Source organism: Tasmannia lanceolata, unplaced genomic scaffold (genome assembly GCF_043159265.1).
Source record: "Tasmannia lanceolata isolate RefF3 unplaced genomic scaffold, GAP_Taslan_0.1 ptg000019l, whole genome shotgun sequence".
In the NCBI taxonomy this organism is placed as follows: domain Eukaryota; kingdom Viridiplantae; phylum Streptophyta; class Magnoliopsida; order Canellales; family Winteraceae; genus Tasmannia; species Tasmannia lanceolata.
This window is the reverse complement of record NW_027518696.1, coordinates 30,096,037-30,108,534: the sequence shown is the minus strand read 5'-3', so window position 1 is coordinate 30,108,534 and position 12,498 is coordinate 30,096,037. Positions and strand designations below refer to the sequence as shown.

At 44.2% G+C, this 12,498-nt stretch overlaps 1 protein-coding gene across 1 annotated transcript in view; it reads right to left on the bottom strand.

Annotated features, from left to right (window-relative positions):
• Window positions 1-6,924: 6,924 nt before the first annotated feature.
• The window catches only part of LOC143852602 (villin-2-like), a 101,298-nt gene continuing 95,724 nt past the window's right edge, over window positions 6,925-12,498 (bottom strand). The window contains exons 21-23 of the mRNA XM_077362062.1: window positions 8,427-8,691; window positions 7,511-7,728; window positions 6,925-7,357 (exon numbers count right to left, since the gene is read on the bottom strand). Of these exons, the coding sequence (XP_077218177.1) occupies window positions 7,244-7,357; window positions 7,511-7,728; window positions 8,427-8,691 (597 nt within the window). The 3' untranslated portion in view covers window positions 6,925-7,243. The remainder of the gene's footprint in view (window positions 7,358-7,510; window positions 7,729-8,426; window positions 8,692-12,498) is intronic.

The following is a 12,498-nucleotide window of genomic DNA, read 5'->3' as shown; positions in this document are numbered from 1 at the left end:
ACGACCCTCACATCAACCCCAAGCACAAAACCAGTTCCCTATGAACTCATATAAAGAAACAATCGGTACCGATCTCTCGCACCAAATTCGGGTCATGCATGTCACCAAGGCTGCTCTCCCTAACATCGGCGCCAACTTTCAAAGAAAATCGGGCACGATTGCGGAAATCCCACCGTCAAGCGACCAATCCGGGTGACCGTTACGCCAAATACGCCCTGTACAAATTCAAAGATTCCTACCAAGGCTACCACCCCCCAGAATTCCAGGGAATCACGCCCCCACAATTGTAACCGCCGCCCATTAGCCCCACGTGGACAAAATCAAGGGCATGACTGGCGTCGTGGGTCCCCTCCCCTATAAAAGGCACCTACGCACTCAAGCAAGGGGGTCGAATCCAATTTCTCTCCATCTGTCAGGTAACTTGTCTTGGCCCTACCCCCTACTCATCGTCCATTGTCTGTGTTCCCCATCTCTGACTTAAGTGTTGAAGTGGCAGCCCGGAGCCGTAACTCCGGGCCCACTGACGCTTTCTTTGTGAGCGCAGGATCACAGGCTCGACTTAGCTAGTACGTGCAGTCAGATTTTGGGCACCATCAGATTGGCATCATTCGTGGGACCTTGACGCCAAAGTCGAAAGCCTTGAAAGCTCCTTCTCAAACTCAACCCAACGATAGAGTAACGACGAGAAGTCAAACAAACCAGACAGACCAACCTATTGAAACCAGAGAAATGGTTTTCTCCGATGACACTCCGGTCACCATGACGATGTTCAACTAACTCGCTCAACAATTTGGAGACGTTGCTAACGCCCTCCAGCAAGTGTTACAGAGACTCCCTCCTCCGGCCGCCGCCCCACCTCCAACCACCGCCTCTCACGTTGACGACGTCCCTCCCCCTGACATTGCAGAGGAGCGTGGATCCTCTGAAGGCCGTAACCCCCGGAACAAGAGATCTCACCTCTGCCATTAAGAGTCAGTGTCAATCACAAGCCTACCGTCGGATCTCCGCCAAGCGAACCATCCAAAGAGACGTGATGAACCGGCGGAGCCAACGCTTGCAAATTTCACTCGTCAAGAGCATCACCCTCCTGAGAAAATTCCGTCCAGGGATGATCGCCAGTTAGAAAATTCTGCCATTGTCGCCGACCTTCAACGCCAAGTAAAAGAGCTAGAAAATTCTTCCATTGTCGCCGACCTTCAATGCCAAGTAAAAGAGCTCCAACAACAAATGAAGATGTCGTGCGACCCAGATCTTTTGGCTGTATGGGACAACGAAGTTGCCTCCCCTTTCATCCCAAGGGTCGCTGATGCCTCCATCTCTACAAACTTTGATATGCCTCGCCTGGATCTGTACGATGGGGGCAACTGATCCGCTAGAGTTTCTCCGAACCTATCGTCGGGCGATGGTACTCCGAAATGCTACCGATGCAACAATGTGCAAAGCCTTCTCCGCATGCCTAAAGAAGGACGCGAGCAACTAGTACAACCGACTAAAACCCAACTCCATCGAAACATTTCATGAACTCGGGAAAGAATTCACCACCTATTTCGTGAACAGTCGGCCCCGACAGAAAGCAGCGGACACCCTCTTAGCCTTGAGACAAGGGCGTGATGAAACCCTCCGAAAGTTTATCAGTCGATTCCGCTTGGAACTTCACCAAATCAAGGAACCAAACTTCGATATGGTTTGCACCGCCCTCCAACATGCCATTCGGGACTGCGAAATGAAAGTTTCCTTGAATGTTAACCCCCCACGCGACCTCCAAGAATTCATGGCCACTGCCGACCGTTACATCAATAACGAAAAATCATTCGCCATGGAAAGAGAACTAGAAATCGCTCGAGGGAGAGAAAAGCGAAAAGACGAATCAAAAGCGGGTCCGAACCATAAGCAGGCGTGATCGACCAAGTCATCGAGCCCCGGTCCCACCCTTTGAGAAAGTCAGCTACACCCCTTTGAACACCACAGTATCCAACATTCTATACGAAATCTGAGACAGGGAACCTATACAATGGTCGGAAAAGATGAGGAACATCGGAAAAAAGAACACCAGCAAATACTGTCATTACCACCGGGACCATGGCCACACCACCGACAGTTGCTATCACCTAAAAAACGAGATCGAAAGACTCGCGGGGCTCGGCCAAATCGATCGCTATCTCGAGAATCCACCCAGGAGCCACCAACCCAAATCTGAAGTTCGCCGACCCTCAGACGAACAACGCTCCCCTAGTCGCAGGCGCTCTCCTGTACACAAGGCAGAAAGCAGCCGCCAAAGATAGCCGGCAATATCGACACCATCTACGCCGGTCTCGCCTCCTGGGGACCGACTGAGGAAGGATGCGCGATTTATGTTGGGCAAATCAACTCCGTGGAAACCCCCTCAAAGAAACCATGGCCAGAGCCGACGGACAATTTGCCCATCACCTTCATTGAAAAGGATTACGGGAATATACAACGTCCTCGTGACGACGCTGTAGTGGTCTGCCTCGCCATTGCCAACTTCAATGTAGGCAGAATCTTTGTGGACACCGGAAGCTCCGTCAACGTGCTCCATCAAAGTGCCTTCGAGAAGATGCATATTGACAAGGACCGCCTGGAACCTGTCGACTGGTCCATCTTTGGATTTTCTGGGGGAGAAATCAAAGTGAGAGGAAAGATCAAGGTACCAGTGACGTTTGGAACCTACCCCGCCCAAAGAACTATCATGCAGACTTTCCTGGTGGTACGCGTGCCTTCTACATACAATGCGATCATCGGAAGACCTGCGCTAAATGAATTGGGGACCACTGCCCATCTAAAAATGAAATTTCCAACAAGACGCGGTATCAGGGAAGTCCGAGGCGATCAAGAGAAGGTCCGAGTGTGCTACGCCAGCCTGCTAAAAAAGGAGAAGGCCGCCAAAGAAACTTTCTCCATATGCAGGACCGACCCTCGAATCGAGTTGACGAGGGGAGAACCAGTCGACGAACTCTCCAAGAATACCCTTTTCCTCGAATCGGAAGAACAGACAGTCCAAATTGGGTCCCTCTTATCAGGTAAGGCCAGGGCTGATCTTGAAGAATTTTCGAAGGCTAACTCAGATGTTTTTGCTTCGTCCGCTTCAGACATGCAGGGATCCCCTCCGATGTCACGGTTCACAAACTAAATGTAGATTCGAACTTCAAGCCAATCAAACAGAAAAATACAATTCTCCACTAAAAGACAGAAACATATTAAGGAAGAAGTAGACAAACTACTCAGTGTCGGGTTCATCAGGGAAATCCAATACCCAGAATGGCTCGCCAACGTCGTAATGGTCAAGAAATCAAATGGGAAGTGGCGTATCTGTATCGACTTCACAGACCTCAACAAGGCCTATCCAAAGGACTGTTACTCACTCCCAAGGATTGACCACCTCATCGACGCAACTGCGGGGCATGAAATGTTGAGCTTCATGGACGCCTTCTCCGACTACAATCAGATCCAGATGTTCGGTCCCTTCATCACCGACCAAGGATTGTTTTGTTATGAGGTCATGCCCTTCAGCCTCAACAATGCGGGAGCCACGTATCAACGTCTTGTCAACAAAATTTTCGCCAAGCAGATCGGAAGAAACATGGAAGTTTATGTAGATGATATGCTAGTGAAAAGCCTTAAGGTCCGGAACCGAATGAAGTTAAATCTGTCGAAATGTGCCTTTGGAGTTACCTCCGGCAAGTTCTTAGGCTTCATGGTCAGTCAGTGGGGAATCGAAGCCAACCTCGAGAAAATCAGGGCCCTCTTAGAAATGACCCCTCCAAATGGAGTCAAGGAGGTCTAGAGACTCACCGGCAGGATCGCTGCTCTTAGTCGATCATGTCTAAATCCGCCGAGCGATGTTTGCCTTTCTTGAAAACCCTCAGAAATGTCCAAGAATTCCAGTGGACGAGCGACTGCCAAACGGCCTTTGAACAATTGAAAGTGTACCTTCAAGCCCCTCCTTTACTCTCCAAGCCGGTACCAGGTGAAGATCTATACCTCTATCTTGTTGTGGGTCCAGCCTCAATAAGTTCGGTGCTTGTCCGTCAGGAGGGCAAAATGGAACAGCCCATCTACTACGTTAGTAGAGTGCTCCATGATGCCGAGACTCGGTACCAGGAGATAGAAAAGTTCGTCTTTGCAGTCATCATCTCAGCTAGGAAATTCCGCCTATATTTTCAGGTGCATCAAATCACCGTCCTTACCAATCAACCTCTCCGAAAGATACTGCAGAAACCGTACACTTCGGGGCGATTGATCAACTGGGCTATCGAGCTGGGAGAATTTGATATCCATGTAAAGCCCCGCCCAGCCATCAAATCCCAGGTCCTTGCGGATTTCATAGCGGAATGTACGATGCTGATAGAAGGTCCTGAAGACCAAGTAAGCAGCCCCACCACCGCCGGCCCCGAGACATGCCTGGATGCTCTATGTGGATGGCTCGGCCAACGCTGGGCGCAGTGGCGTCGGCTTAGTGTTGTCAGGGCCCGATAACCTTCTAGTAGAATATGCCCTAAAATTGGATTTCAAGGCATCCAATAATGAAGCATAGTACGAAGCTCACCTCGCCGGAACCACCCTCGCCACAGAGCTACGTGCTGACAGACTAAGGGCCCACAGTGACTCACAGCTCATCGTTGGACAGGTCAACGGTCTCTATGAGGCCAAGGAGGCCCGGATGTTGAAGTACTTGGAAAAAGTAAAGCAAAATCTCTACGTTCACAGAATTTCAAATCGTCCAAATCGCCAGAACCATGAATGCTTGAGCTGATGCCCTCTCCAAGATGACATCATCGGGAGTCATCAAACCCGGCAATGTCTACACTGAAATCCTCCTCCGACCAAGCATCTAAAAAGAAGAAGTCCTACAAATTGTAGAACAGCCTAGCTGGATGATCCAACACTCCAGTACTTGAGGAACGGTACCCTCACCCAAGATCGAAAGGAAGCCCGGCGCCTAGTCGCCAAATCCGCTCACTACGTCTTAGATGGACAAACACTCTACAAATGTTCATTTGCATGGCCACTTCTAAAATATGTCCGACCTACAGCCGCCGACCTTGCAATGAGGGAGGTTCATGAAGGAATTTGTTGAGATCATTCAGGGAAAGTCCTAGCTCACAAAATTCTCCGCCGAGGCTTCTTCTGGCCGACCCTTCAACACTTCAACAAGATGTCCCTGATTTTGTCAGAAGGTGTGAGCAATGTCAAAAGTTTGCAACAGTACTGCGCCTTCCAGCAGCCCCTTACAAACCAATAGCCAGTCCCATCCCTTTCGCCATGTGGGGCATGGATCTACTGGGTTCGTTCCATAACTCTACCAGGGGGGTACCGAATGATGTACGTAGCCATCGATTATTTCACCAAGTGGGGTCGAAACCAAGGCCGTCAATAAGATCACCTCAAAGGAAACCGAGAACTTCTTCTACCATGACATCATTTGTCGGTTTGGAATCCCAAGAATCTTAGTCATAGACAACAGGACTCAGTTCGCAAGCAGACAATTCAAGAATTTTTGCGGAAGGCTCGATATCGGGCAAAGATTCACTTCAGTTGGTCACCCCCAAGCCAATGGGCAGGTGGAAGTAACCAATCAGATCCTCCACCAAGGACTCAAGAAGCGCGTGGAGAATGCCCAAGGATTGTGGGCCGAGGAACTGCCAAACGTACTTTGGGCATACGGTACCACTCCGAGAACTGCAACAGGAGAATCACCTTTCAGCCTCGCCTTCGGAGTGGAAGCAGTCATACCAGTTGAAATCGGAGCCCACTCCCCGAGGCTCGAAGCATACGATGAACAGGCCAATTCCGACCTTATGAGAAGCAGCCTTGCTCTCCTAGAAGAAACCAAGAAAAGGCTCGGGTCCGACTGTCAGCTTACCAACAGAGGGTCGCCCGTTATTACGATTCCAAGATGAAAGAGCGAGCAGTGAGAATCAGCGACCTAGTTCTACGACGAGTCGAAGTTTCCGATCCCAGAAACACGGAAAAGATGGCTCCCACGTAGGAAGGACCTTACTGAGTCTCCCGAATACTCCGACCCAGCTCCTACCAATTGGAAAGCCTAGAAGGCAACCCAATTCCCTGCACATGGCACATGTCGAATCTGAAAAAGTTTTATCAGTAAGAATGGTGTTATGTCTTTTTTTACTTTAAAATTTTGTTTGTCTTTTGTTCCCTTTTTGCAGAATGCAGATATGATGTAATCGCCAATCCAATCAATGGAATCTCCATTTCTCTCCAAGTGTTTTCTCCTCAGTTAATAATTCTCCAGGTCGGGCGAACCGACAGTTAACTTTTAAAGATTAACACCCATTGGACGAGCTTCCGGGCCATCCAAAAAGGGTAAGACTCTTGACCGACCTTTGTTCTTAAACAAAACGGTCTTGAAGTCCTGATCTTCGGATCACTCGGGATGAGAAGCGAGTGCATCCGAGTCTGATCCACTTGGACATCACCGCAAAACGTCTCTGGGAAAAGCCCCGATCTAGTCAGGACGGGCGGGCCAGTTACCTCCGAGTTGAACACTCGAGAGAAAAACGGCCAACGTGCTAGAGCACAAAAGGTACACCCAAAAACCGTAGCCTCCCGAAGACTCGGTAGAGCGTCTACCTTCTCCTTCCGATAATCGCTCCGGAAAAAGGTACACCAAAAAACCGTAGCCTTCAAAAGGCTCGGTAGAGTGTCTACCTTCTCCTTCCGTTAATTGCTCCAGAAAAAGGTATGACCGAAAACCGTAACCTCAGGAAAGCTCGGTAGAGCATCTACTTTCTACCACTAATTAACAAACCAAACGCATGAACCAGAAAGAGAAGAAGAGCTTGCCACACATTCTTGACGAAAAAATTGGCTGTTTTTTAAGCAATTTCTTTTGGATGCGCTATTATCAACATTTCTCTTAAATTAAAGCACATTCACAAGATATGATAGCAAAGAGCAAGAAAGAAAATTGGAATTTCTTACTAATACAATATACACCATAACTCCTCACCAAACTTATATCAGGCAGACTTCTTTCTATAAAACAAACATACTAAAATAAGCAAGCCAGTGAGCAACGAGAGAGGAAGATAGGCTCGGGTACAAATAAAAGAATGAGAGCTTACTTAATTCTCACAAAAGAAGAACAAAAGAAATAAACACTCCTGGTCTTGAAACAGCAAGCTATAACAAACCAACATACTTTCTCAACCAAAAGCCACCAAGGAATAAGAAATGATCACCTTAATTTGAATACACCACTCTAGAAGAGATCCACCTTCCTTTTCTGCATGTCCTGCTTCCACTTTGGTTGTCGATAGAATGCCTCTTTCGTCATCCCCAATATGGTCTTGAATTCCATGTCAGACAGATAGGCCTATGAAATAAAGAATAATGAAATCAGATTAACATGTAGTATTCTAAGTGGAAAAGAGTTTGGTCAGCCTTCTTTTTTGTTTTTTATGAGGATGTAATTGGGAATAAAAACATTTGGGAAAATGAAAAACATAAAGAAATAAAGATAGGGGACCTCTCTTCGCTTGTAATCAATTCCACTGGCTGGATTGGTGGACTTGGCTTTCACTCGTTCGTAACTGAATGAAGTTTCATTCCCATTCTCGTCCAATTGTGCATCCTCTTCTCCATTGCTTCCTGATGTGAATTGACCTCCCTCTACAGTTCCCTTGATATCTGGAACTTCTTGGGAATCCTCCACCTCAGAATGAGCATTTTTACTCTTTGCCCCGTCTGCAATGGGCAATGAACAATCTCTTAATAGGTGCAAAAAAATGCGGTACCTATCTTCTACTTCCAAAAAAAATGTCCAACAATCTATACATGACAGTGGCAACTACAGTTCCTGAGGATCTCAAATAACTGTATTTCTTACTGAGAAGAAGATATTAAGAAGACCTTGGGGATTCCCAATCTATTTCTTATTCAGAAGACCTGGATGCTTATCAGTCTCTTTCACAAGGACTGAAACATGAAATCAAATCGAACTGTGGAATTGAAATGTGTACTTTTTCTTGTTCCTAGAAGCAGGTGTCTTAAGCAAGTTCTGATCATAGTGTTCTTTAGGATCATGGTAAAGGATATCAAATGCTAGCTATGATTTGAGAAAAATCAGTGAGTTTTAGTGCAAATATAGTTCTTCATGCGATTACAAAAGTACGAGTGACATCATTCAAAAAAAAAAAAAACAGAACAAAACAAAAGTATGCGTGATTTCAACATGGTTTCCAAGATAATTCGTGAAAGTTCTGCAGGGTGTCATTTCAGTCTGAGAAATCAGTAATGCAAATGGTACCATTATTTAGGAAGAACCAAATGCCTTTTTGGGGAAAAGACATCTTATAAATGAACATACACATGAGACTATTATGTAGTTTGTTACCATGAGCTATCACATCAAAGGGAAGAAATGAAATCAATATATTCCCTACCAGAAACAGTAACGTTAGGAGGGGAAGGACTTCTGCTGAACCGTGTGGGAGAGGAGTCGGATTTTTCCTTCCTTTGTTCTGCTGTAAGAACTGTGGATAGAGCGGCCACAGCAGCTGCTCTCTGTGATCCTTGGCTTGAACCAGGCAGCCTTGGAGCAGCAGTTTTGCCTCCACCAGATGGATTGAACGCAGAAGATAAGGCAGCTAAAGCTGAAGCCCTTTGGGTGGGTCCACCTTGATTTGAACCGTTGGATCTGTTATGGCTCTGCAGTAAACACGCAAGAAGTAAATAACAGCCAACCCATGATAATCCTGTTTTCTTAGGAGTGGAACAACACAATTTTCATTAGTTTCCTTCTCTGGAACCTCACTCGGATATCTGATCAGTTAAAGAGAAGTAGGGACTAATCTGGGTCTCAAACATGTCGAATCAATAAACATTCGACCATAAGTTGCTATATTGATTTATTTAATCTCCAAGTCATTATGTATTTAACACATGTAAAATCAATAAACATTGGACAATAACATGCTATATGGATTTATTTAATCTTTAAGTCATTATGGATTTAACACTGATTAGAACAAACTAGGACACTTTGAAAATAGGTGGCCATTGCTCACATAGGGAAATGGATGCCTTGGAAAAATAACAAAAATGATGCAACATACTTCCGGTGATAACGAATATGTTGTGATGAAGTAACAACTTTATTAGCTCAAGAAACAAAATACAAAAGCGATATGTCAAATGGTCAACTCTCAAATGCAAATCTCCAGAACCTCCACACCTGATGAGTCAATCCATTATCTAGTTAAGTTCACATTCCTCAAAATAGGTAACACTTTACCATGCCAATCAGCTTGGAAGTAATATAGTAAAGAGTTAAGGTAGCATGAGACATCCACAAATACTGGTGGCCCATCTGATGACTGAGGAAAATATAAAAAGAGAAACACCCAAACGACAGAAACAAACATCAAAGATTTTGAGCATTTCAACTGCAGAAACTATCAAATTTATATCACCCAAAGTATATTTAGAGGAAGGAAAAAACATGAACATGCCCCATATCTGTAATAGTAATCAGTAGTCCAGCAGGCTTCATGTTGCCCTACTGTCTTGGAAAATCTTGCTTAGTCCCGGTATACGATCCGTTACTGTCAAGTGTGTGCTAGAGGAGTCCAGCCTTACAATTCCAAATCAAAAAAAATGTTTTCTATGGTATCCGCAATTCCCCTTTTTGTCCAGTATCGTCCCCCTCTTATTACTTTTCCCTGGAGTGCGTTTTTATGTTGTGTACATTACAAGAAGAAATCTGGAAGTGAAATTTTTTAATACCTATATAGTAAAGCCTTTCATTAGACTGGGGGTGCATCAGAATGGTAAGACACAGAATCACTAGGCCACTAGGTTGACAACGAGAACACAGAAAGGTAGTGATCCTGTCATGCAAATTCACATCCACATAGTAATAGTATCCTCAACACATCCCTGAGTACATTTTTTTCCCATCACAAGTGAATACCTGTAATTTCTTCTATAACCTCCTCTTTCTTGGAGGTTAGAGATTTCTTGTTTTAATAGAGACTGGAAAGATAATTGGTCAAGAGTACGAGAGAAGACAAATCTAAAAATATCATTTCACAACAGTACTTATCAAGAGATCAAAATGCATGAAGATCCTTCTGATACTCATGAGTCAGATCCAGCATCTACAGCAATAGACCAAAAACATGTCGCCATTCAGGGAATATTTCTCCATTCAATGAATGCCTTCTTACCAGGAAAGCTGGTGAGAGAAGCTCATCTGAATATCAAGGTGAAGGAAGCACGTACACTCAAATATCTTTAATCATGGTGCCAGAAAATAATACTGAAGCCTAAACTTCATCTATAAAATTATCTGATAATCGATGTCTTTCTTTTCCACAAGAATGAACACTAAATTGGGTGTTGATTCTAGTCTAAAAATTGTCTCTTATTAATAGATTTTGGTTACTTCATTCAGGATGATAACTAACCCTCTCAGTTGAAGGATGGGTTTCCAAAGATGGAGAATGCATGATATCATAGGCCTGCAAAAGTCTTGCCTCAATTGTTAAAGATAAGAAGGCTGCCGCCTGCACTGCTACTTGGGATTATTGGAGAAGACTCTAGTTGAGCCTAAACATGTGGAGGGGTGTCCAATGTATTCTCATATGTTCTTTATGTAGACTTGTATACAGAATCTTAAGAGGCCCAGAAGATTTTAGGGTGCTCTTGGACCACTGGGGTAATTGCAATATGGGCCTGATAGAAGTATGGAACTCTATGAATATGAGAAAGCTGCTCTTTTGAGGATCACCTACAAATCTTGTAAACATCTCCACTTGCGCAATACAAAGCATTAAATCTATTCGTTACTATATGCTTCTTTATAAGTTTCAAATATCCTTCAATGCCTTAGGTTATATGTACTATGCTAGGTCACTTGTCTTTATCTGAATTGGGGTAATCGGTGTTGCACAAATTTCGGGTGTAAGCGAAGAGTTTTGTGGGCCTATAATAATTGGTGTTAGAGCAAGATTAATGTCTTTGTCCGCAGATGTCTGCAGAATTTTCGTTACGCTAGTAGACAAAGGAAGAACGATGTCACCGTTAAAGTGTTATGGCTTAACATGCTATATGACATGGGAGGTTTCTCACAAAAGCAGTTGGAGTTTAAAGTAATAGAGAGAGAGAGAGAGAGAGAGAGAGAGAGAGAGAGAGAGAGAGAGTGAAAAACAACAAAGGGTGGTATGGCAACCCAAGAGGGGGGATGAATTGGGTTTAAAAAACTTTTGCCAAAAATGCGGAAATTAAAACAAAGGCTGTTGGTGGGAATACTTGTATTGATAGTGTTGCTTCAAGGCGCATAATCGCTTCCCTTAAGACAAATTTCGCCCCCACCAATTGTGTGCAAAGGGGATCCGCGAATTGCCTCCAAGATACGGTGAAGCCTTGTAGGAAGATCCTACAAATGTTTGACAATGCTTTGGACAAGCGCAATCAAACCCAAAATGCCTTCGTAGAATTTCAAGCCTTAGAGAAATCACTAAGTACTGTTTCTGCAGAATAACAGTACTTAGAGCACAATTTTTCTATAAAAATCTACTTGAAAACAATAGATTAGGGGATTTAAAGAGGGTATGAAAAAACTACAACAATAACTAACTCTGTATCTCTTTCTAACTATTTGAAAAGACAGATGTTCTTCTCTTTTTTTCGAGCTATTGATGTCTTTTCAATGTGAAAAGCATCCCTTCAAAACATCCCATATATTAGTTTCAATAGGGATCATTTGATCGCATCTCTTTGCGATATAACCAGTTTGGATCATCCATGAAGTGCCCCTTGAGTTTTAAATCATCCATGACTGTTGGGAAGCAAAAAAACATGAAGAGATTTAATGAATGAAGTAAAAGGACCTGTACTTTTTTTTTTTTTTTTTTGAATGGTATAGGACCTGTCCTTTTTTCCTAACGGATAGATTTTCGCGCAGCAACGGTCAATCGGGGTTGGGTCGATCACATACCTTTAAGGTGCTAGAAATTTTTATTTTTTGTGATCCGATGAACCCTTGTCGACCGGCCCTCCGTGGTCGCCCGGAACCACCCTTCCGGAAATTAAATAAATTTTCAGTAACCAATCCGCGATCGACCGACCCTCCACAGTCGACAGGGCCTAAATGCTGTTCACTTCCTTTTTCTTTTCAAAAAATACTTTGATAAACTCCTTTTTTCAAATATTTGACTAAAAAACATTTTGAAGGTATCTCTAACAATTCCCCATCATTTTCTAAACCAACGAAAGTTTTCTCATCTGGCTTGGAGACCTTATGCATAAATGACGGTATCTCTCGATTTGAACCTTCACTTAGTGAAAACAAGTCAAAGTTAACCAAAGTTGCATAATAGACGTATCTTTGAACTAGATATTCTATTTGGCTAATCGTACACATTTTACACATAAGATTTCATCTAATTTAGGCAGTTTCTAAGAGCCGACACATGTATTGGCCTTGTGTCTATATCTTGGTTTCATGAGTGC